The sequence below is a fragment of the Halyomorpha halys genome, unplaced genomic scaffold (assembly GCF_000696795.3).
Source record: "Halyomorpha halys isolate HHAL.00 unplaced genomic scaffold, Hhal_1.1 Scaffold421.1, whole genome shotgun sequence".
NCBI classification, from domain to species: Eukaryota; Metazoa; Arthropoda; class Insecta; order Hemiptera; family Pentatomidae; genus Halyomorpha; species Halyomorpha halys.
The window spans coordinates 1,405,224-1,433,068 of record NW_027109834.1 but is presented as its reverse complement, the minus strand read 5'-3'; the positions used below and the strand labels follow the sequence as shown (position 1 = coordinate 1,433,068).

Genomic DNA, 27,845 nt, shown 5'->3' with positions numbered 1-27,845 from the left:
CTCCAATTACGACACCAATCTTCGAGGGCTGTGATATGGGATTGGAGATTTTGTGATACAATTAATGGGTTATTATTAACAGCAAGCACACATGTAATCGGCATACGTGGTGAGGATAGTGTTAGGATTGGATGGAATGTCAGCTGTATAGACGGTGTAGAGGATGGGACCGAGAATACTACCTTGAGGAACACCAGCGGACTGAGAATAGAGGGATGAATAGGAACCATTGTGGTTTACTTGGAAAAATCTATCAATGAGAAAGGAACGAATGATGAGAAAGTATGTAGGAGGTAGGAATTTACGGAGTTTGTAAAGCAGTCCCGCGTGCCAGACTCGATCAAAAGCCTGTTCTACATCGAAAAAGACCCCCGCGCAGTACATTCCGCGCTCTAAAGAAGACGAGACAACGCCCACTACACGATGACATTGCTGGATAGTAGAGTGGGATGTTCGAAATCCAAACTGATGATCAAGGATTATATGATTGGAATCCAGGATGGGGTATAGGCGTTTCAAAATGAGTTTTTCAAGGATTTTGCCCATGATCGGTAATAGAGAGATAGGATGATGGGTATTCTAGAGGCTTTTGGGGTTTGGGGATCATTTTAACTATAGATAATTTCCAAGAACTATTTTGAATTAGAAAATTGTTACTTTTTTCTTTTGGGACCTTTGTGTTCATTATTCAATAAATACAGATCTTTTAGTAATATAAGATTTAAACTAAATTACAATTAGTAGGAACCCCGATCACGGGCACGGATAATTATGATAATCATAAAAATTATGCTGTAACCATTTTAACCAAAGAGAAAAAGATAACATTTCTAATAACACGTTTCGGACGATTATTTAGTCAAAATGTTAGAGAAGCTTTCTTTGAAACATCCAACTATAAGGAAGCTGCTAAGAACCTATTATGCATTACCAAAATAAAAGATCTTCTTAAACTTAAAATTTATGTGTAAAAATCGTGATCAAATGCATTTGAGATTGCAAGAAAAAATGCTTTTAAGAATTGTTTGTAAGACTAGGACATGATAAAAAAGGAGGTATTGAAAACTTATAGGAAAGATTTTATGTAATAGAAAAGAAACTTTGTAAGGAAAGTTATTATTTCTTTTTAATGGACCACATTGAGGAGAAAGGGACCAAGGTCCATAAGACTAACCAGATATAAATTTAAATTCTATTTTACTTTAAGTTAAATCATAAAAAAATTAAATAAAACTATACGTGTACTGATAACTTCAATGAACACCATAAAGCTTTTCAATTCAATGCTAAGATGATTTTTGATTGATTGATGACCTTGATTTTTTATAGCCAGGTCATAGATGGTAGTAAGCATGCGAGTGCAGGGTAGGATCTTTTCGGCAAAACCGAGAGTTTAACTTATGTTACCATATTATTAACTCATGATTTGCGAATTTGGACCCCTTTGTGTGGTCCAATCAACAAATTCAACACTATCCCACCAAATGGTCATATCAAATGAAACATATGGTAAATATTACAAAAATTTAAGTGAGTAGCCAAAATATAAACCTACAGAATTAGTAAATAATAAATATTTTTCAATGATAACCCAAACAAGTGAAGGTGGCATGCTATCAGACGGGGCTAAATCAGAAGAGAGCCGGGCGTCAACTGAATATGATATGACGGAACAGTCCTCCACAATGGAAGAGGTAACCTTCGCCGAACCAAACAAAAAAATAGTTCCCGTTAAAGAAAGTCCTAGTAAAAAATTTGAGGGGAGAAAATATCTCATGAAGATGGTTTCGTCATTAAGAGAAAAAGAAGGTAAGCACACGACATTCTTATCCGTCAACTTAGTAGTGATACATTGCGAATCTAACGAATATCGAATCAATCGGCGTATTCCGCGGCGTTGTTATTCGTGCTGTTAATAATTTTTGTTAAGCCAATTGAAAACCTGTTTGTATAGGATAATCCCTGAAGCAAATAAAACAAATAACTAAATATAAACTTTCATTCAATAAACAAAACTTTGAAAAGAAAAACAATCTGTTCTGTAATTTTCAAGCAACAATTCACTACCAGACCAGAGTCTCAATTTAGTAAAGTTTGTAAAGCCTGTAAAATAATTAATAAAGTCAGTAATTGACGTTATTCGATTTCTAATTATCTTCCATTTACCCTAACTTCTTATTCCCTCACAAAATGGTTACTGAAAGCACATCCTATACGTTTGTAGCCTGAAAGGCACTAACGAAGTTTGAACTTTATTGGATTCGCGAGAAGAGTTTGAATTATATGCTGGCAAACTTTCCCAATAAGTTGACCGGCGGGAATATTGGCAAGGCAGAACCCTTTTACAGGCGCATCCATCTTCAGTGAGGGGGAGCCTTCTGCCGCCCTAGGGGAAAATTAAAAGCCCTCGTCTTTGTCACTCTGATGAGGCAATAAATTAGGTAAATGTTTAATATATAAACGATAAAAATATAGATACTACTGCAACGATAGTGACAGATTTAATTATTTCATAATACCACAGCAGAAAATTAGTATGATCAAAAACAAAAATAATCAAGTACAATAATTATAATGTTTAAGTGTCAAGAAAGAGTGGATTCAGCTGTTTGAGGGACGAATTGGTGAATGAATTACTTTAAAAAGGATACTAAATTAAAAAAAGCCCCAAAATAGCATAAATAAAAAAATCATTTCAAAATAACCATAACTTACAATAAATTGTTAAGAAAAATATAGTAATAAATGGAAGTGCGAAGGTTGCATTATTCTAATTATAATAAACAATATAAGTATGGTAAATAATTACTATAAAAGTCCAAGAAATTGTGTTTGTTATTCACCAGATATCTGGCAAAATTTCAACCATATTCATCGATTTCGTTATTACCGTAGCTTGAAAAGAACAGCTTTTGCTTATATAGAGAAAGTGAGTTTCCAGCAGTGATCAAACACTTATATTTAGAAGCCTGAACACCAAAAGAAATCAAAGATGAGTTACATGCAGTTCATAGCAAACAGCACCTGTGTTCAAAACTATTTACAATTCAATAAATGAATTTAAATGTGGCCGTACATCAACACAAGATGAACATCTATTCAGGATGTCCCGTATATACTCCTGATATGATCCACCACATACTGAAGAAAAAAATTGCATGAAGTAGTTCAATTTTAAACGGTTTGGAAAGGTACTATTATTTCAATTTTACATGATAAAGTGAGTATGGAAGAGCTGAGAACAAACGCAATCGTGTGGTCCCCTCTTAAGGCTTTCTTGGCGCCCATATAATCATGCGTCGTAAATACGGACGCGTTTCTACCTCGATTCGTAACTGTAAGCAAAACATTATTGTTCGCATTGTCATGTCCTACAGTAAAACAAAACAAATTTTTTTTTTTTTTACTCTTCTTAAATAATTACAACTAGGTTCAATTCTATGGTTATAAGTGTTTAATAATTAGTTGGGGATTTTTTTTTAACTATTGTTTTCCTACTTTAGAGCATGACAATGGGAACTATACAGTTGCGAAACATCACAATCAATATATTTGTATTTATCAAGAAAATCATTAATAAAGACGTTTCAGCATTAGCTAGATTGTATCTAGTATAAGAATAAAAACTACCTTTAAACCTTCAAGTTGTCGTGCTTAATTTCTATTAAAGATTAAATAATATCGATCGATATAATTAGAAATAAAAAATAAAAATAACAAAAACTAATCTGCTTAGTTTATGTATCTTTAATCGTAATTACCCCTTGTCAAAATCGATATTCCAAATAGAGCCAAACTGGCAAAGTCGTTAGCATGGTAAATGCGATCAGTTGACAATAAAATATAATCTATTTTAAGTGGTATCAATACGGTTGGTATATAAACTTCGTTTAAACTCGGCCTCTGAAGTTAGGACTAAATTGATTAACTAATGAAAGTTAATGATGACAGAAGCTATGCCATACCCTGCATCGGAAAGGGCTTCACGGGTGATTGAGATTGCTACCGCTAGAGAGAGCCGACTGTATTATCTTTCTAATTATGAATGCAATCAATAGAGCTATCAGCTAATGGCCAGGCCTCGATTGCACGGCAGAGGTACACACCGAATAATGGAATGGAGATCGTGTTGGTTGAGAGCGTTGTGGTGAGCCCCGGAGTGGTGTGTGGGCTTTAATCACAGAATAATCACCTACAGTATTTTTAGTTAATTCGGGTCTGTTTAATGTTGTTAACATTTAAAATGAAGTTGGGTATTAATAAAACTATTTTGATGTAATTAAGCTAATATTTATAAAAATAATCACAGTAAATTTAATTTGAAGAACAAATAAAGTCTGAAAAAATACTTTTACTAAAAAAAAATTCAGTTTAAAATAAATCATTTTAGGTATAAAATTTTTTTTTCAATAGGAAGGTTTTCTTTTTATTCCATGAATGTTTTATTGTAAAAATTCCTTTCTACAACTTCCCTAAATTCATAACTAAATACATAATGTTCCTTTATCGAAGTTAGGGGACTCTTGCTTCATCTGCAGGACGATCCATTTTTTTTTTATATATAACAAAAGACACTCCTAACTATATACAATGCTATAATTATAAGAAAAAAAAAAGATAAAATTAATAGATAAGAATAATGCTTATTAATTAATACAAGAGAAAAGTAAACTTAATAAAAAACTAATGATATTTGTAAACTTAACAAAATAAACAATTGTCCTCTAATGGTAAAAAGAAACAAAGTTAATTTGAAAAAAAAAAAAAAAGATGAGAAGAAAAAAATAAATAAATAATAGTAATAAGTAAAATTGAGGTAGTGAGAATAATATAATAAACAAATATAGGATTTATAACCGAATGTCCTGCAGCAGTCTGGGCTTCAGTCTTCGGGTTGAGGTTGAGTTTACCAGGTTGTAGGTCACAGCTCCTTTAACTGTCGGCAACTGGGAGTGGAACTTCATGAACCGTTTTTTGATGTAAACCTCTATGGACTCCATACGTAATTCCCAATGCAATTGGCTATTTCTTATGAACCAAGGAGCATTAACTGCGATTCTTAGGACTTTGTTTTGAAAAGATTGTAATTTTTTCCTTTTCGTAAAGGATGGCGCTCCCCAGACTTCACAGTCGTACATCACCAGTGGCCTGAGAATTGTTTTAAATATAAGAACAGTTGTTTCTTTAGTTTGGAATTTCTGTTCTTCTGAAGTATTTCTGAGTTCGGGTTTTTTCCACATATCACTCATATAAATAACCAGGCGAATTTTAAAGGAAGGCAACTGTTAAAAATTGACGTGATGAAAACGATAGCTTTTCAGGGTAACATTTTGATTGCTATGACTGGGATCAAATCATGGCCAGGACTTATGCCCAGTTTTGATTAATTATTATACTTTTTTTTATGTACGACATTAAAGGAAAAGGAAAAGTTTAGAAAGGATCTCAGCCAAGTTTCTGAAAAGAGTATGAGTGCAGGTAGCTTAGAATACCTAAACTCATACTCCTTCCAAAATGAGTAGTTAACCGTCTAGGGTTAGCAAACAGGACTAAAACCCGCTTGTAAAACGAAAACAAATATTAGCATGCTTTCACATCGACATAACGCAGACTTGAGTACTACTCGATCTGAAATATCAATTTTTGGTTTATTTTTAAACCATTTAAAAGTAAATAAATTGTGGTATACCACCCACTTATCTTTAATACTAATCTCTTAAATTTCGAATCAAAATACTTCCAACCTATGATTTATATAAATACTTAATTGAGATTCCAAATACGAATAACTCAGGTGAAAAGTAATATCTCATTCCCGCAGAATTACCGTTTTCCCCTTTAATTTGATAACTCTAGCCCATATCAGAAATAATAGAAACAAATAAGGGAAAACAAGAAAGAAGAAATCAAGATTCTAATACTGACACACGAATATCCGGCAGGCTAAACCAAGATTTACGAGTTATTATTTTTAGTTGTTTTTCTTGGAAGGAATTTGGCAATATTAGTGAAATTTTAAGCGTACAACTCAACTCTAGGCTAAGGCAAGGTATGTTGATCGGTTTCACGATCACTAAACAGGGTCGGAGACCTGGGCTTGGGGAAGGATATAAGAAGATCGGAAAATGTGAGAACCTACAAACTTTGACAACGGTTTTTTTTTTTTTAACGTACTTCGAATAGTGAGAATTGTGCTGAAACATTATTTGGATTAAACTTAAATACTTATAAAGATGTCAGTTTTACAAAAACGAACAGTAAATGGAGAAATTCCTGGGAATAATCACCGGACTTTAAGTTGTGGAATCAGGGCATAATTGTATAGAAATGTTTCATTTCGTCCCTCTACTCACGCCAATAAGCTGGTGTAGCTACGCACTGATTGTGGTGAACCCTATTCCAGAAATTCTTAAATTTAATTTTATCTTTTCAATACTTTCTTTTAAATCGAGTATAGGACCATCTTAAAAAAAGATATAAATTTTTAAAACCATTTTTTTTCATGTCGCTATACCACCTCCTCGTCCCTTCCTTCACACCAATGGCATTCGTCTTCACTAATCTAAAACTATTACATCCGTCACCAAAAATTATTTTAATTCTTGCTTTCTTTAATATTTTTTCACATTATCATTTTGTTTTCAATAATTTAAAAAACATAACGAGTGGTAAATCGCTTAACTATATTTTATCTGATCTATCAATCCCGAATTATCTGGTCCATCTACCCTATTTGTAAGGAACAGATGGACAACCTTTATATCCACCAGCGAACGAGGTACAGCAAACATTCTTAGGTCAGAAGTATATGGCATTCCACAATCAATTTAAATATTTTTCATAAAAATACACAGAAAAATCGTATTTTTCACAAAAAAAAATTTACAAAATATTTCAGTTTTATCATGGTGTGTTTGTGTTATCATAAGTCAGCTTATACTTAAAGAGTATACAGCTACACACAGCTCGCCGTTCCTCTCTCGTGATAACAATCAATTAACAAGACACTCCTACGTTAGGATATTTATCATAACTCACCATGATCGCGAACTCAATCACTCAAGATTTGTACAAGTGCGATTAGAATGAACTTGAGATATTTAGTTCCTGTCATAGTTCCCCTTTCACTGTTCACTCACTCCCTAGGCGGTGATTCAGTGAATCGCTTCGGCAACGGATTATTGCCTGTCTCTACGTAGTTCAAACCCAAATTCCGGACAGTATTATATTCTAACAAATTTCAAGTTATACTAAATTAAATGTTAAGCCTTTGCCCAATTAATTCGCCAAGTCGAGAGGGCCCGAAGCCGGATTTCCGAAGCGACCAGACCGGTTGTAACATCCGCAAGGGGGCCGAGCAGGGATCTCATTATAACAACAAATCAGAAGTCATATAATTCTTTTGGCCAACACAAATTGTTACAAATGTGATAATTTCCTTTTCAATCATGTATTACAATAGTTTAAATATCAAAACAATAGTGTTAATATTTTATTCATAAAAAGGTTATACCTTCATTGAGTATTAGCATCTCGCGGTATACAACGCTATCACATCAATTGTGTGTTTAGTATATTAGAACAAACATATATTAATACTGAATCTCCCCAACCACACTTCAATTTTTCCGTTGGTCAAGAAACGCTAATTCATAGTACTGAAATATCAAACTCCCTAATAATTCCCTCATTTAAAAACCCAGTATATGTTTATCATACAATAAACTTAAGTTACTGATTTACATTTTTATTTAATAAATGATATTTATTAACTTTTTTATCTAAACATATTTTCATTTGTAAACGGTGTGAGGAATAAGAAAATAAATAAATGTGACAAAATAGTGAAATGTTATTTTAAAACAAAAATAAATTAAAATTAGCTAATGTAAACGAGGTTTATCTGTTAGTGAAATTTCATTTCTGAAACGAACAAACATGTTTTTGCATAACATAATGATAGGCATAGAACCAAGGCTGTAGACAATTATAAAAGACGCAAACAAATCGATTGTGTAAGCAATATCTCTTGGAGTGGACGCTGAAAACATCAAACATATGTCGAACGTAAAGATAAAACAAATATAACAGCCTCCTTGCTGTGAAGGTTGTTAGCACAGGAAGAGTTCTATCATACAAAACAAACAGAAATAAAAATAGAATGTAAAACACTACAGGGGAAGTTTAATTCAATTTCTAGCAAAGTGAAATATTGCTCGGGTGAGAGGATAGAAAATTACAATTTTTTACTAACTTAAATTATAGTTTTATAAAAAAAATTGATTATTTAATCAATTTTCTAAAAATCAATATCATATATTGGTATTGATAATACCAAATAGTATTATTTAATTAATTTAGTATTTTTATGATACCTACCATAAATCTTCGCTCAAAAGATATGCAGAACAGTAAACAATATTCGAAATTAAAAAAAAATTCATTTTTTACAATATTTACTAATAAATTGACCATGAAGATTTGATACAAATTTTATCTGTTGAAATGTTAAATAATAGAGTTTTAAAAAACATTAATGTAATTCTAAAAAAAAGTAATACAACAAAACGATAAATTCTTGTTTTGTAAGTATTTAAGAAAACAACGGTAATAATCGACAGAGAAATCTAAGTATCTAGCTAATCAAGCATTTCTTGAATTTAACAGGCCCTACAGCCAAAAACTGGAGGAAAAAAACAACCAATTCCTTAGAATTTTAGACCATTTGCGCGCAAACGATACAGAAAATCCATCAAACATGATGAGCAAAATCATTTCAGTATCCAATTTTTGTTAAGTTAATCTGTCATCATAAGTTGAATTTCCTGGCCCTATCAGGACGATGACAATTTTGTTCTTAAGATTTGGTCCATTTTCCACAACTTTAGTAAGTTAACTATAGTAAATAGTATAAACTAAATTTTTTTTAAAAATAATTTTTGTGTATCATGCTTTCTGGACGTGTCGGATCAAAGTAGCTGATATGATTTGATGGAGAAATTTTTCATTTTATCAGAACCCGTAATAAAAAAATATAAATTAATAAGAAAATCCGATAGGTAATTCTAGGATTAAATGCACCACAAAAAAATAATAAAAAAAAATAAATAAAGGTTGGGAAAATTAACAATGTATATTTATATTATTTATACATAAAAAACTAATAGTTGTAAATCTAGGCATTCATTGCAGAAAAAACTAAAATCTCGCAATTCATATCATTTTGTGCTCATAAAATGTTAATTATTTTACTAGTAACTGATTCTACTATTTGAGATTCTTGGACGATCATTGTTTTTAAACGTTCTCAAGGAGAATCTTCATAATCGGGATAGATTTCATATAAGATTCAACACAATTTTTTTTGGACCCATACATTGCAGCCGTCCTATACGGTCTATCCGAGTTTAAGTTTATTTAGAGGTGGATGGATGGAATAAATCTCGAACTTCACATTCTAACTAGAACAGGATGTCACCTGCATGATCACCACACCCGTATGGCAGAAGTGGCCATGTAGATGGAAAGAAAACAAATATGAAACATTAAGGATCATTTAAAAATTGGATATATAGTTGTGCCGAAATTCGATTGAGTTCTTATTAAACCCCAAGCAAATAGCACTAAGAGCTCAAATTTCGAAGAATTGACTTTATATTTTTAATACAAATTCAGATTTTTTATTTATTATTAAATGCTAGAAGTATCTACAACCATTTTAGGAGCACTTGGACACTGAAACATCCAATGTTTATTACCGTCCGATTTTGTCAAAGCAAAATAAAATTTTGACTGATACCAATGGTCAATTAACATAAAACGAAATCGTTGGTTTTGAGAAACTCCTATTGGCTCCTTTCGACTAACAGGTCGCTGCCACCTGCGGAAGAGCGTCTGGCAAGGTGATCTCTCGAGATTCGTCTGAAACGGTAGACGGTCCCCCCCCCCTAAACTGTTCAACTGGTCACCAAACTGGTATCCACAGTTACTATATTCTCATAATATATCACTCAAATAATTAAACTCTGACATTTAAAGAACAATCCAAGAAATTGAGAACATTAAACACTCATTTTTTTAGCTGTGACCACAAAAAAAGAACCTCTAAAAAATTTTTTGTTTTCATTCAACAGGAGGCAAACTTTCACTGGCCGATACCTGTTCCTGGGAACAGAAGGTTGATGAAGCGTACACGGAGCTCGTCCTTAGCCTACAAGAGGCTTGGGAAACCCACGTTCTTAAGATTAGATCGCAACTCCGGAAGATGATGGCCAAACCCTCATCGAAACGTAAGTAGAAATAAATTTTAGTATAGGGTGAAACTAATTTAAATACATTTAATGAAATCACATTGTCCACTACAGATAGCCACTCATCTGGGTCACATTTAAGATAGAAGATAATTTAAGATAAAACTTTTTATTCCAAATCGCTTCTAACTAATAATTAAGAATTTGAATGTCACCTCCATTACTCAGTTAATGGTATACAGACACATCTGCCAGAGCCAAGATTCTTCAAGGCTTAGTTCAATTTTTTTTTTAGAAATAGATATTCACAACTAAACTAAGATTGAAGTAAACTAATTTTATACATTTTTCAGAATTAAAAAAAATCATATTTTGATGACAAATCACACCAGCATATTAATAGATCTACCATAGCAAAATTTAAACTATTCAAGAATAAATATAAAGCGAATTGGCTGCCAAGAATTCCATTGATAACACACCTGATTAACAACAATTAAGTAATATATATATATATAATGTTATTCATAATTACAAACACAAAACTAGAATTCTGTAACTGTTATAAATAATTTTGGGAGATTTCCTAGTACACAATTATCAAAACACAAGACTAATTAACCCAAGCGGCAAATGACACACTGGTGTCGTTAATTGATTTATAAATGATTATAGAGAAACTTGAACATAAATTTTATTTTTAATTTTATTTTTCAAACATATTTTTCAAATAAATATGTTACTAAGTCCACTTCATTTAGGTAGCACAATAAACTTCAAATAACGAAATTCATAATAATCAAAGAAGGTTAATCATTACTTAATTAATGAACGAAATTTGTTCGCAATTAATTTCAATACGGTGGTTCAAAAAATAACCATTAATTACGTTTTGCCTTAAAGAATGGTATATTACTTTTTTTTTTATTACCTTCCTCTTTTTATTTGCAAACAAGTACAATACATATATACCGTAAATATATATATATAAACATGAAACTAAACATCGGGGTATATTGCTTTTTTTCCCCCACCCGTCGATTAATTTTATTATTTTAAACATCGTATTATACATAATATATAGCACAAAGTAAACACATAATTATATAAAATGTAAACATAAATGTCCTTTCTTAGGCTGAAGGGAATTTTAAAGTAGGTTCTGGAATCCACTGTGTGCAGGGGAGCACTGTGGCGCTTCTTGCCGTCTGCATTGATATGAGTGGGAAGGGACCTCTCTTCTAGAAATGAATGGGTGGGGTTATTTAGAATGAGTCTAAACCTTCCTTCGGCGAGCACATATAAATAAAATTGTGTTTTTTGAAAACTATGGGGGAAAAACAACTACGTCCCCTTTTTTCTTAAAACATTAAGTTATTTGCGGAAAAAATAGATTAAGTCCCTAAGTAGGGAAGGAGAGGGTTAATTAAAAGAGGCAATGTTCACAAATTAATGAACTTCCAACAGTTAACAATCAGAAACTTAAAAAAAAAATCTTAAAAGGAGTAGTACATCTGTTTTTCTGGCAATCGATGTTTTCAGGAAAACACAACCAATTTACAATCGTGGTGTTCATTTAGCCTATATTAGCTAGTTCGATTTAAAATAAACTACTATAGTATTTGCAGCATATTTTATACTATTGTTTGTTTGTTTTTTATAATTCTATGTTTTCCTTAATACGGACTCAGATTTCTAGTAAAATACATAGAAATTAATGGAGCGCATGGGATGATCGAATAAATAAAAATGATCAAAATCATGTTTTATACAGGCGTAAATAGGCATGCTGTGCAGACCGTTCAAAACCAAAGATGGTATAATGCAATAAGTCATTCTATTCTCATCAAACATCATTTTTAAAATAAATTATTAATCAATTACAGGCCATTATTTCATATACTTTTAAATAGTATGGTATGGTTGTTTAGGCCGAAGAAAGCTCTTATAGCTTACCAAAAACGTCCTTTAAACTTCGGAATAACTGAAAACTCTAGTTTTGACATTTAAAATTTCGGTATCAATGAATCATACATCCGAAATAGTAATAAATAATATAATGGTACGTAGTAAATGATAAAGTTTACACTCAAGTACTAACTTTGTCCTTACAGTAACTACTTTGTGGAATCTAAATTGATAAATTACAGGGATAACAGTATCTCTGAAATGATGTTGCAAGGCAGCGTAAACACCAAGTACCTATATTGGAGGGTCGCATTAGTAAATCTATATATTAAGAATTTGAAGAAATGGACGCGGCCATTATTCTAGTTTTATTATTATTTTTTTTTTTTTTTATAAGAGTGCTATAGGAAAAAAATCTTACTTCCCAACCCCACTGTGGATCTGTTAGTTTCGCATTCTCTCATACACAACCCTTAACCTCCCCCAAAAGCTTCCATCGTCAACGATTCGCAATACCCTTGATGAACAGGTTCTGCCACCGAGACATCGCTAATCAATTTTACACTCCAGAGTCTTAGGACGGCTCGACAAAAAATGTTCCCACTAACTGCTACTGAATCAAAAGGTTGGGGAAACCCGAGGTCAGAGCCCCCATTGTCGGCGGTGATTCTGCTACTGCCAACAGCCCAGGACAGGACAACAGCCCACTTTTACTGGTGGTATATTGAACGTGAGTAAGAGCTTAAATGAAAACGCAAAATTATAATTTAAAAAAAATAAACATGAAAAAAGTATGGTTAAAATACAGTTAAAAGATTTTTAAAAAAACCAAAGGGAAACCAAAGACCGTACATCTCACATTATAATCGAAAAAAATCTCTATATAGTACAAACAACACCGTATTCCATGACATCTCAATACATACTCACACACTATATAACCAGGATATGTTGAGATCTCTTGGAGTGACGTATTGCCTTTAGTTGATGGAGCTTTAAGGGATGTTAATGTGAGATGTACTGTCTTTGGTTTGCATTCATGTAATGTATTTTTCTGTTCGGCGTTTCCGGAATTGGAACAATGCTGACTCATTAACTATTTACAGTTTTTTTCCTGTTTTTTTTTTTTTTTTTTAGTGACTTAAGACTTTTTTTTTTATATTTCAAGTATATCATATCAAGAAATTTTCACATATTTTTTTTTTTTTAATAACAGCCTTCATAACAAAGCTTAATATTTAAAATCTATAATTAGAAAAGGAACCACAGGCATAAAATAACTTACCAATGAAGTCCAAATATGAAGAAAATCGTACTTACCTGAAACAAAGAAAAAACATAGTTTTTAAAATGGAATCCAAATTAATTGTTCAAAATAGTAATAAATCAAGGAAAAGGCCTAAATTAAGGCGAAGTGCTAGGGGGGCTATTTCAAACGATCCCTAAGTAATTTCTAAGTCATTATGGGCTGCATGCACACAATGCGGGCCAAATGGTCGGAATCATTAAATATCTTTTTATTATTAAGTTTTCTTTCTTTACCGCTATTTATTTCTTTTTCGTTTATACTAACTATCTTCTACTTGACAAAACAAATATACTTTTAGTTTTTAAGTTTATTTTTGTACGTAAAAAAATTATATTAAACTACTTTAAAATTAAGTCATAAAATTTAAAGGATCCAGTGGAAAAACTATGAGAATCCATTTTTTCAGATTTAAAATTAAACTTATTATCTTAATACATATCTACGACCATAGTGTTTTTTTTTTAACATTTGTTTATCATCAAAGATATTTAAAAACAAAAAAAAATTGATGTTAGGTTTTAGTAACATTTTTGTCAACGTTCTTTAACGGACGTTCGGGAATCTACACGACCTTCCGCTGTGAAAATTATTTCAAAATCTGATAACCATTAAAATATATTTTGTTTTCACTTGGGCGCTTTGGTGTGTTTTTATTTCATACTAGCTAATAGATAGCCCCTCAGATCTCGATTCCTACAAATAAAATAATTCATGGTTTTTCCACTGGATCCTTCAGTTATTATCGAAATATATATATCAATGTGCAAATAAAAAATGTTAATAACTAAAATTAAGAATATATATGTTCACCAATAATCGTGACGTTCCTAAAAAAGGCAATTCCGTTATTTAATAATTTTAAAATTTCATAAATATTCTTGGATTTTATTTAAAAAAAAAAAAGTTTTGAACTAACTTTATACCTTGAATAAGTCACACTATTAAATAAATAATTATTATTATTGATCGAATAATTTAAAACTTTGGGGAAAGTTTTATCTTTTTCTTTTTTTACTAAGGAAACACATTTTTACGTAGTTTTAGGACTGTTTAAACTAATCAGTCACAAGCATATCTAACTATCTAAAAGGATTAAATGTTTATCCCCTTAGTAATTAATAAAACATTTTTATTCATTTTATTGTATATTTTTCTTTTATAAAAAGTATTTTTGATGAGAACGGAATGACTTAAAAATAACAAATATAATTATTTAAATTACTTAAATAATTATAATTACTTAAAAACTATTAAAAGGCTCATTAATATTGTATTCATGCATATAATATAACCATTGAGAGCACAAATGTTTTTAGTTTACTGAGGAGTAAAAACAAATAATTAGATTATTCATGTAAAAAAATAATACATATGTAAAGACAAAAACGTCATCATCTGAGAAGGAAAATTCTCGCAAAAACTTTGATTCTCTCAAGGACGACTAAATTGGTCTCCACGTTTCATAAATACAATATCAGTAACAGGATAATGACAGTATAACTAAGCTAATAACAACTCACAATAAAATATTTAACATTTAGGCCCTTCAACTTAAAATAGTATTATCGTTTCTTTGGCATTTAAAGCATTATTATCTATTTATTAACATCCAGGATGTAATTATGCAATAAAAAATAAGTTCTAAAAATGAATTAAATATTACTGCTTCAAGGATAAGTTAAGATGGGGGAAAAGGAAGGTCGTGTAGAATACAGGTAGAAATAACTTAGAAAAAAAAGATGCTTGACGAAAAACCGCTCTTCTCTGGTCTCTCATTCAGAACACGCAACAGCTTAACAGGATTAAATTAAGCCGTATCTACTTTTATTATAATTTTTTTCAAGGTGAGCGGAAAATATTTATGACTTAATATGACTGCGAAAACTAAAATAAATATTAGAAGATCATCATTCTCCTAAAAACGCTATTATTAAAAAAAAAAAATTACAAATCGTGTAAATAAAAACTTGAAAATCGTTATTACATTTACTTACACTTTTAAATTATTTCGGCTTCTTTAAATAGAAGGGCTTCATGAAAGATTATGAAAAACAACATGATGCGGATTTTTCTGTTGATCAATATCTAACTTTAAATTCTAAAATTCTTATTTCATGTTTTATGTAGTACATATTCTACAATATCACCGGTAAATATGTTGAAATGTACAAAAACCAGAAATATAAATAAATTCATAGATAAATAAAATATAATTTTGCACACAACACTAATTCTTTCTAATTGTAGCTTGCCACATTTTTGCTACCAGCCTATCAATTGTCTTCTTCATCAAATGAATAAAAATAAAATAAACTTAAACCAAAGGACTAGTTTTAGCAGAAGCCAAAAATTTAGAACTAAATTCAATACTCGAAAAATTAAACCAATCAGAAAGAAAAAAAATTAAGGCTGATACTTTAACTGATTCCCGATTAGTCCTATGTACAAAATCAAATTGATTTGGCGAATAACCTGCAAAAAGGTCTTAAATATAGAGAGTTCTCAATTATTTCCAAAACAAATGAATATAATAAAAATTGGCATATCTTGTTTCATACATCACCACTATTACAACATTTCCTTATGACTGTATTTTGTTGATAAACTTTGTTTTGGATAATTGGTTATATGAGTTGATGTGAGATCGGCTGAAAATTGTAGTGCTCCAAGTTCCTCTAATTAAAAAAGATTAAGATAGATCTCAAGAGCAGAACAAGGAAGGCGATACAGGAAACAGTAAAGTGAGAAGTGGGAGCACGCTCCAAGAGTTTAGAACAGTGGTTACAAACTTTTTTTGGTGGCGGAACAGAAGTTGGAAAATGGTAGAACATTATTAACAAATTATTTGTATAAAAGTATTGGATCATTTAATATTTAATTTCTTAATCCTAAAACTATTTCGCGGAACCCCGGGGGAACCACTGGGTTAGAAAAATGGCACAGATTCTTATCACCAGCTTCTAAGTGACATTGAGAAGTTACTTGAAAAAATGTCCATTCAAGGAAAACATTTTTTGGTTTTGAGAAAAGATGGATTAGTAATCCTGGAAACAGGATCAAAAAAGGGTATAATATGAACTATGAAAGTGATAGTTTTCTACGTGAAAAAAGCCTTTCATGCCTTTTTTTTCTTTTTTTTTAATGGCGACCTATCAAAAATTTTATGTTCTTTATTGATAGAAAATTATTTAATTTTAAACTAAATTATACAATAGGCAAAGCAAATGTACTTGAAAAGTAGGCATTGAATTGTTGCAGGGACACTCCACTAGAAATTCATTTTATTCTACAAGAACCTAAAATATTCTCTTTTTTTTAATTATGTAAATCTCCAAATCTAATTACCTAATCAAAACAATTATTAGCAAATTTAGAGTAGGTTTATTAGAGCACATAGGATTACAATAGTTTTGGAGATAAAGCTTTTTAAATACTTTTCCAAAAAACGAGAAAACATTTTGATATTGTTATGTCAAAAATCATTAAAATTGCTGCTCCAACGAAGGTAACCATCATTATCTAATTTATGGAGCATTTTTTGTTGTCTTAAGGACTATGACATATTATGTTAATAATCAGGTTTGTTACTACTTTTAGGTCTATTTAGTTCTATTTTTTTTCAAATAAAATTTAAAAACGAAAAAGTAATATCGCAAAGATCTTTCAAGTTTTCTCTCCTACAGAAGCACAGAGCACTTCCTATTGTCCGGACAACAAGGGGACACTCTTACCGCTAATGCACATGGACACATAGAGCAGCCAGCACTTACGTGACTCTACTCCAAGTGGTCTAGTTGCTTTAGCTTCCTTTAAAACCAGTTGACAGCAAATTGTTCCCAGAACTGCGGCACGGGTGTGGCAACGACACCATTACTGAAAGCTAAGAGAAACGAATGCCTTCCTATGGTGGATTGGATAGGGTGTCTTCTCTTCACAGTTCTAGGAGGCTATCACTATAGTCCGACAAAATCGCTTTACTGAATAGATTTTGTTGGCCTACATTCCGCTTGTCAACAATAACGATGCCATGAAAAAGAAAACCTTTCGCTAGTCTAAAAATGGTGAATGGGATGCAGTAGTCGTAATTAGCATGTTAGACTAGAGGAAGATGGTTGAATAGATGAATAATTAAGGGAAGATGGAATGTTTCCCTGAGCGATTTTCACTGGTCATTCATCGCCAATTTCTGATTCTTGTAATAATCTATCATCAAGCTTAAGGGTTATATTTAATCTGTCAGCAAAGTTTTATATTTCAATGTATGCAAATAACCGGTAAAATTAAAAATAAAAAAAATATTTTAAGACTTTGACGATCCTAACAAAAACTAATTTATTTTTTCTACTTTTTTTCTCATATACATTAGCGATCATAGGTTAATCGGGAGAATATATACTTCCCAAATCAACTTTCTAATAATTGATAACATCTCCATAAATAAAAAGTAGTTTCTATTTTATTTTTATAATTACATAGTTCTTTTTTGCCAAATACTGAGAATTAGGACAAAGAGAGGAATGTTATCATTTAAAAATTCAAAGCAACCAATAATTGGAATATTTATCTATTTAAACACATTTTGATAATAGACGGATAAATACATATTTAAAATATATGATTTTCTTAATTTATGACATCCTCAATTACAAACTATCATTGATCCATTATTTTGTATCCTTTGTACTAATAGTTACAACCATAACAATATCAATATTAAAAATCTTCTGCACCGTAGGCATCACACAACTTTCACTCAACACCCTGGGATGCCCAATTGATCAGTTTTTTTTTTTATAATTTATTTATTGTTATTTACAACTTTATAACAACATATACAACACTAAATTTACTGTAGGTGATATAATGACATGATACAAAATTAATAATATTTTGTAATAAATGAAATCTGTATTTATAGATTCTTATTCTGTATTTATAGAAATCTTAATTTATAGGAGATGCGAAAAAGAATAGCAACTTTATTCCTGCTTAAAATACATGAGTTTAATAGAAAATAACAAAGGCATGTTACATATGTTTAGGTTGTGGAGAGATCTGGCTATCTCCAATTTTCCGGTCTATAAACTGTAGTCCTCTATTTCTCCTTTAGTTATTTATCAAATTCTTTCATAGTTCACATTTACCTGTTTCTATAACTAATATATTTTTGATACGATTAATTATTGAAAATAAACAAAATCAAATATACTTTAGAGGAAGATTTTTTGAAAAATTTTTGTTTAAGACCTTCCACATTATGTCAACGATAATAATACCTAAATGATATTAAATAAAATTTGATTATATAGTGAAGTAACCGAGTTTAATCAAGATTGTTAGAGTTGTTTTTTGTTTACATAAAGCTAAAGCAACACTTTCGGTAGGTTGATTTGAACAGAAAAGTTGGTGTAACATTCTAGGTATAAACCTGCCCTAAATATGTTATTTTAATTCCGTTCGATTTTTTGCTTTTGAGCTAGGATATTCATATACACTAAAACCATTTCGAGTGACTTGGTTATTTAACCTAGAGAACTTCAAAACGTCTATTTCTGTCGAAAACTCGAATTCGAAAATTTTCACAATCGCTTTATTACTTTCTTGCCCCAACTAAATGTTTAATGTATAGATAATTGAAAACACATCGATGACTAAAAGGACTGACTACTTTAAAATTTCATAATATTGGTACTAGTACTGGTATTTGGGCAATTGGCCTGTGACAAGTGGGCCTAGTGGTCCTGTTTGCCAACCCCTGGCGGGGGTCAGGGTCGCCAGGATATAAATACTAACAACCTCAGGTGGGAATCGAACCCACCAAGTTCTGAACCGCGCGCTCAAGGACCTACGCCCCAACCCGCACGGCCGCCGCGTCCCTGATAGGAAAGTAACTAACAAACGTCGAAGGGTGAAACGCAACTTTTACGTAAGTGTCTCATAAAGACCACCGCGTGAACCCTGACGTAAGAAAGACCCTTTTTATCTTTTAGATAAGTCGTTATGCGCATCCTTTCACCGTTATGCGCCGCCGCAAGATTGATGTTTCGAAGTTGTAGCGATGATTTGCGGAAAGACTGAGGCATTAAAAAATGTTGAATAAGTGTCATTACGGATACAAAACTTGTTTAGTTTCGTCAACTTCTATTAAACTTTCGCTTTTTAAAAAAAATAATGGAAACTTTAAGGAAGGGTTCCCCTAGCCGAACCTAAAGAAAATAATATTTTTGTGTAGGTATAAATGACTCTAATTACTCCTATCAGGCATCGGTGTCATAAACTTTTATAAATATGATAACACTTATATTCTTTTATTCTATAGACGACTCAAACCACAATAAAAAATACCGGAGTAATGTTAAAGGAAATATCTATTGTTAAAAATAATAAAAAAAACACTAACCTATTTTTTCAAGTCTCCGATTTCACTGTAATGGTAATTCTATTAAAAGTATATTCTATTAAAATTGTATTCTATGGCAATAAATTATATATATTTAAAAAAATCTAAACTATGTTTGTTTGGGGGGAAAAACCATACATTGTAGTTCAATTACAAAAACTCTCCGACTTTCGTTCATATATACTTTTAATTAAAATAATTTCTTTGAGGCGTTTCTATTTTTTTTTCCATAGACGTAATATTGTATTATTGTATACTTTACCATTTATTATACATAAATAAAAAGAGTTATATAACAGCTATGGGCTTGGAAGTTTAAAAGGTTATAAATATACGGTATAAAAGGTTATAAATATGTACGCGGTATAATTAGATAAAGGAATTTATAATTAACCGTGGCAGTAAAATATTCAATTTCGGTTTAACATCTGATTTATTTAAGTAGAACATTGAAACGCCAGACGATTAAGTTGTACTGTTCTGGTTACAGTAAGTTGAGAGAAATGAAATATTTAAGGAGCAAACATATTTCTCAGCAGTTTAAAAATAAACTTAGCTCAAATGGGAACAGCCTTGAACCTAATCGAAGTGCAGTTAATTTACAACAAAAAGCTTAAACCTTGGTATTGTCTCATTGAGAGAAGTTTCTCAAGGCAAATCGGGAACAGTTACACAGCCCGTTGTGGATGAGAGTAGAATAATGAATGGCGAGTTCGACTGGCGCTGCTTCAACTACTGAATGAGATGGTAGAAACATCTTTTTCATTTACCTCAAAATATCAACTGATTTCATACCTACAATAATGTACTAGTATTAAAAAACTAAATAAGGAAAGATGAGAAGTTTTGAACTTATTTAATAACAGACTCTATTCAGAATTGGGTGAAATAAAATGGAGTTATATGTATTTTAAGGAATGTATAGATAAACCTCACAAAAACGGACTGAAGTGAACTCCAGACCAATTGTGTCGTCTCATTTATCATTTTGGTTTTAGGAAAACTTTTAATTATTATTTAAAATTACTAACAAATTGATGTACCAAACTATATCTATAAATGGAATTATTATTTTAGCGATGAAATATTTATTTTTGTTTTAAAACTCATTGAAATAATAAAATCTAAATATAAAAGTAATATAATTTTCAGTGATGCGGCGAGAGGGATGCGCTGGGATCTTATGAGCTCTGCTCTACCCCTCCACGTGGAGGATAGAGTGGGCTCAGGGATCCTCAGGTCCATTGTGTAAATATTGTATATAGGAGTGTAAATGTGACTAGAGATTCTTTAATTTTTATCATTATTTTATTTTTTTTATTTATTTTTTCATGCACATAGTTTGATTATGTTCATTATCTTTATCCTTCTGTTTGTATATATTTTAAGAGAGATTTTATTTATTTTTATGTACTACCTTTTTTCATTTATTTATTTATTTTTCATTCTTATTTTATTTTAGTAAGAATGTGATCATTCATCACTATTTATTTATTTTTTCATGCACATAGTTTGATTATGTTCATATCTTTATCCATCTGTTAGTATATATTTTAAGAGAGATTTTATTTATTTGTATGTACTTTCTTTTTTCATTTATTTATTTATTTTTCATTCTTATATTATTTTAGTAAGAATGTGATCATTCATCACTATTACCTATTGCCCACAACGGTGTGGCAGATTGTAATATCTATCAATAAATAAAGTTCGATTATAAAAAAAAAAAGATAATACTTTTTAATTACTAGAATAGGAAAACAACTAAAGTAAAGAATTACAATAAAGTAATTGAAATTGATCAGCTTGAAAATATCTTTTTTAATGTATAACATATTAGTTATATCGCCAGTACGTCGTGTTCTTTTGTAGGTATGTGTGCCTAAATTACAGATCCAGTCAGTTATTTTATAATAGTTTAGAATATATTGGTATACACAAAAACGATGATCTTAATTTCCTGAACAGATATGCTATAATGATAAATTGAAATGTAAGCGTCAAGAGGATTGCCGTCACGGTCCTGTAATTTTTGTTTCCATAATTTTCGCAGTCAGTAATGCTTTCCCACCATTTTTTTTTTTTTTTTGCTCATTTCTCAGCTATGGAACACAGAATAACCTCTCGATAAGTTGAATCTAAAGGAGAGGTCGTCAAACCGTTTTTGGCTGTGAACCAAAAGTAATCAAAATATGCTTTTTTAAGTAATACGTTTCGGCTCACTACGTTCAGGCGTTCATCATTATAACTTGTTAATCGAACCAAAAAGTTAATCTCATTATTTAGATAATCCCAAAGGTTAAGTAACTATTTATATAGATGGTACTTGGACTACATCATTCCTTAGAAAGTAACTTACATCGAATTCTACACAAATCAAGTTGTTTATGGTTTTCAGTTTATAAATTTCTTCGTATATGCTAAATAGATTGCTTGAAGTTTTTTCCTGTAGGTTCTTTAAATTAATTTAATAGCTTCACTTTTCATTTAAATTCCAATTTTTTAATTAATAAATTCGTGTAATAAAAAATATTAATATTTTTTTCAAGTGACTTAACTTTAAATTAGCTTTGACATAAAATGGTTTCCACCTAAATTATAGGACTTAAGGGGTGTTTTAAAAATAAAAAACTCTTCCACCACAGCATTGTCTTGAAGAAATCTCACTGTATAAAATCTTTTCATTAATATTTATACTATACTCAGACAATTTATCATCGGTAGTGTTACAACCATAAAATAAACGTAAAATGAAAAAATAACGCCAAGTTTTGACTCAAAACGGTTTCCACCCAAGTTAGAGGACTTCAGTTGGTTTTTAGAAATAGAAAACTCTTCCACCACAGCATTGTCTTGAAGAACATCTCACTGTATAAAATATAAATATTCTTGTCATTAATATTTATACTATACTGAGACAATTTTTCATCTAGTGTTACAACCATAAAGAAAACGTGAAACGAAAAAATAATGCCAACCTGGGCCTCATCTCTAGGTGTCAGCGGATGTGTTACCTTCCTCAGGATTTATTGTTCCTGCGTGGAGAGAATAATAAACAAAATATCCTCCCTCTGGTACGGGACAAACCCACTATATATACTTTACGTATTACGTTATAATCAAATTCAAAAAAATATCAAAAATACTTGAATATGAATTAAATATTCAGTGTTGTCCCAAGTAGGCGAAACGCTGAAAAGTTCATTAAAATTCCTGTAATTCTGAATCGGTAGACTTCGCTATTTTCTAAAATCAACTCAGTTGAATAGTATTTGAATAATTTATTTTTATTGTTTTTTTTTTTTTAATTTATTTATTGATATTTACAACTGTATATAAAATACATCAAGTAAATTTGAGGAAATCATAATGGTATGGTACAAGAATGTAGAGAAACTACCCAATGATAGCACTCTAAAAACATTTTTACAATATAAGGTCTTGAGGCCATCTTCTTTTCAGACGCCTCGGATGGATCACGTTAGACACGACCTAAAGGATTTGTGTTGATGGAATACAATAGATGAAGAAGATTAACAAAGATATAGAACTACCATAATTGAGTTGGTCTTCAGTTTTAGACTACCTATTGCATGTCTGGGAATAAAATGAACACAGATAGGGGTCAGCACAAATGAAACCAGCACTAAATTATTTAACTCTGAGGCTAAACGGGAAATATGATTTTTTTTCTTATTCCGGTACAGTTAAGTATTCAAATAGATCAGGATAGGTTAAACTCAAGACCACAATAAGTAACCCTTGAGTGAACCACAAAAGGTCAACAGTTTTATCTTCACCTCTCTCAAAGATAAAAGATATTGAACAAGATTCCTTAAACAAATCTCCGTGTCCAATTCATGATTTCATGGAAAATAAATTTAAAACAAAAAAATGACTCATTAACAAGAATTTCTGTTCCAAAAACAAAGCATATCATGCGCTACTGTAATGGTAAAAAAAAATAATAATAATAAAACCTATTACCTAGAACAACAGAATTACTTATTCCAATAGAATAGAAAGTATGAGAAAAAATGTAACGACCAGAATATGAAATAAAACACAAACCATTAACTCGAATGATCCGAGAACAATTGACAATAAATGCTTCAGTTCAAAGAGTACCAAAGTCCTATAAACAGAACGCTATAAGAAAAGAAAATGAAATTCCTACAAATATAAAAAAAAAAGAAAAAGAAAGAAAGTGTCGGTAAAGGACCTATAATTTAAATCTATTTAATGAATAATGTATGGGATAATATTACAACTGACAATATTATTCAAATAAAAAATAATAATTAAATATAAATTCTTCCATAAGATAAGTAAATTTATTTTAAATTAAATTTTAAAATTAGAGAGACTTCGTTTCTCTAACTATAAATTTGTTTGAAGTTATTTGTTTACATGAAGTTTGAGCAAATCTCAGATATTTGTAATCTTTAAATATAGTATAGCTCATTAGAAAGTTTGTTATAGATAAATATCGTCTGTTTTCTGTCTCAGTGAAGGGCACAATCGAAACCGGGCGATTTCGCTTTTATCTTGACTTTTCTAGATAATTAATATCGGAATGACTCTACCTCCCTATAAACGATAATTAGAAATCAGCATTCAAAATGTTTAAAATTATCTTAGCAAAATATGACAGAAAACAATGACAATATGTGATTTTAATTAGTAAATTACTAATAATAATTTATTTTTAACATATTATACCATCTATATAATAATGATTCTGGAATCGACCAAGTAGAACCTGCTAAGCTTCAATATTAAGAGCTCTTAACCCAACCAACAACTGATTATTTATTTTGAAGACAGAGTATTTTTTTAAAGCTTGAGTTCCGCGAAATAATTTAGATAATCTACATATATCAAATCATAAGAAGGCGTTCCTATAGAATTTACCTATTTCTACCAAATGGGTTCCGCCATTTTCCTATTTGCACTAAAAGGGTTTTCCGCTCCCAAAAAACTCTTGGGAATAACTGTTCAGGCTAGAGCTAGAAATCAGACACGCAATGCAAAATTCTTTTAAGTGGAAGGCATCTTACGGAAATTTCGTTTCCTGGCCAACTCACAGAGCTAATGAAGATGAGATAGTAAACGTTTTTTTAGAGAAAGAATTTGATGAAGTGGTAGTGTCACGACTATTTAAAAAAACAAGTTAATGTGATTCGTTTACCATAATTCCAACCAAAAGATGACAACACATGACTTCCTATAAGAAAAATATATTTTTTCCAAAAAATAAAATAAAAGGAAGACAACCAACAATCTTGATCTGTTACCAAAAACTGGTTAGAGGGGAGCAAAATTTTTTATTTCCTGATATTTTTACCGGATATCCGAATTACATAATAATATGCTTTATTCTTCAACTACTTTGTGCAATATTCACTTTACTACCGAAGGTACGAAACCTTTGTATTTTCTATGATTATTTAGGTCCAATATTGTATTCCAAAAGACATTTATTTATTATATAGTTGGGATTATAATGGAAGAAACGTTTAACTGTTGAATATAATTAATCGTTGTACAACATTCAGAAATACTTTTACTAAACCTTAATAAGAAATTTTTTCTTTTGAATTAATAGAATTAACTAAACATTTTCAATGGGGCCTACATACCTATCATTGATATGGAAATTTACATTTATAATTTTGTTATTAATTCACACATAAAAATTATACTCTTGGTTCACGGGCAGTGGAAAATCCACACGGAGTCAACCCTGATGGAAGGACTGAAATTTAGTCCGAAACGTCGGTACACTTATTAGTGTTTATTACTCCATTGACCGCACTCCTAACCATCTTTTCCAGACTAAAATTAAACAGTCCCTTAGCAGCTCAAACACTGACAGAAGAAAACGAACTAAGACAAAAGCACTGTAGAATTATGTGACACACGCAACCATTGTACTTTTTATTTAGATATTTGAGTTCGATCTAATGTCTAGTTTTATTAAATATGATTAATTAAAAAAAAATAACACTAAATAAAAAAATGAGGTTTTGAGCGCGATTTGGCTATAAGAAGGTCCCAATGTACGTCTAATCAGCGTCGGTCACTATGGGTATCAGCAGTAGATCTGTATACATAGTACTCCTTTTTGAGAAATACACTTTTTGTTCAAATTCAAAATATTTAGTTCACAATCTATTTTTTTTTCTCGTCAATATAGATGTTGAATGTGAAAAGTTTTCTTTACTTCAGATAAGCCTGTATACCCTCAATGACGGAACTACTTCTTCAAAATCTATTAGAGACACTGTGCGCATCAGGTACATCGCCCATTGTTCTCCGAGTGATTCCTCCGCTTTTTAACAACTAGGTGCCGCTAGAAAGATGGGCTCACGTGATCTCACGCTTGGCTTGTTTATCTTCTTACTCTTGTTCTAAAAAGAAGATTATTCGTCGCTGATAGACTTCGTCTGATGTCTCCAGCCAGTCAGCCGTCTCTGACAAGTCTTGGGTTTTCCCATTTCTTCAACTCTCTTGGAAATGTATTAAATCTATACAGGATGAAGACAGAAAGTCCATAATACCATTATATTTTTTCTTGTATATAATATTATTATCTTATCACTCCTCTTTCTCCAAACCGAGAGAAGCAAGAAAATAATGATTAAAACACATTAAAAAAAGTTTAACTTCTTAATGGAGCATGATAATTCTGGGTAGCGATGGCAGCATATATTAATAAGAATATATATTAAATGATATACATATTAAAGTGGTAAAGATAACTGTATGAACCTATACTGTATGAACTGTATGAGTATATGGGCGTTGATGACCTCAGGGTTTTACCCCGGTTTTTTAAGTTCCAGCCAACAACTGTATGAGCCACACAGTACGAAGAACGAGCATCTAATACGAGAAATCCGGCCGGCAAAATTTTAATGCGCATTGATTTCAAATTATTATAAAATTTGATGGGAAGAATTCAAATTATTATAAAATTTAATGGCAAGAATTCAAATTATTATAAAATTTGATGGCAAGAATTCAAATTATTATAAAATTGATGGCAAGAATTCAAATTATTATAAAATTTGTGGGCAAGAATTCAAGCTGAGTGATAGGAACCTGAAGTAGTGGACAAATTTCCCTCTAACAATGATGGTAGTAATATACGCAAATGTCAAGACAGTACACAACTTGCTTAATTGCAGCAAGTATTATATGGACTGTAGATACAGCTACCACTGTAATTATAGAGAGACAGCTTCCTATAAACCTTACCTTCAGAGCCTCTTTTACTAATGAAGTCTTTAGCCTGATGAGTTTTATCCATTAGCACGGTGTAAAATATGGCACTATAAAGCCCTCTTTAAAAATAGCTCCTCTAATGACTGCTTTACAGCAAACAGACCATTAATATAAACACGAAGCCGGTGATGTGTATAGTCTCTAATAATAGTCAGTAATTATAATAACAAGCGTCGAGAAAAACTATAGAGATTAAATGTAAAAATAGTACTTCATAATCATAACTGTTGAATACAGTATGCTACCATTCTAAATTATATTATGCATAAGACATTCACCTACGTTGTGACCAACGAACGAACCCGACACAAGTCCCGTAGAAAATACCAGAATTTTAGCACAATTTAAGTAAATACTAAGGGGCCTTTTATTTCTGTGGTCCCGATTTTCAAGTTATTCATCTTTGTCTTATATATCGATTAATATAATATATCCATTTCCTCTACCACGAAGTGCTTTCTGCCGGAGAATTTCTCTCAATTTAGACCACCCTGTGAAACACGCCCAATTCGTTTCTGGATTCATCATTCATACCAAAACTTTCTGTTCAGTTTTATTAAATCCTGTCATTTAGTAATCTCAAGAATCTGGAGGATCCTCATATGCATTACTTCATAATCTATTTCAAACCTTCACCTTTCCACTTTTCTCATGCCACACATCAAATTTATACAACACTGTTTCTAGA

The 27,845-nt window shown here is 31.0% G+C and overlaps 1 protein-coding gene across 3 annotated transcripts in view; it reads left to right on the top strand.

The window, feature by feature from the left end:
• The first annotated feature begins 1,510 nt into the window (after positions 1-1,510).
• Positions 1,511-27,845, top strand: part of LOC106682522 (uncharacterized) — a 50,175-nt gene continuing 23,840 nt past the window's right edge. For all 3 annotated transcript variants that reach the window (XM_014423423.2, XM_014423424.2, XM_014423426.2), the window contains exons 1-2: positions 1,511-1,809; positions 10,134-10,289. In XM_014423423.2, coding sequence (XP_014278909.1) covers positions 1,584-1,809; positions 10,134-10,289 — 382 coding nt within the window. In that variant the 5' untranslated portion in view covers positions 1,511-1,583. The remainder of the gene's footprint in view (positions 1,810-10,133; positions 10,290-27,845) is intronic.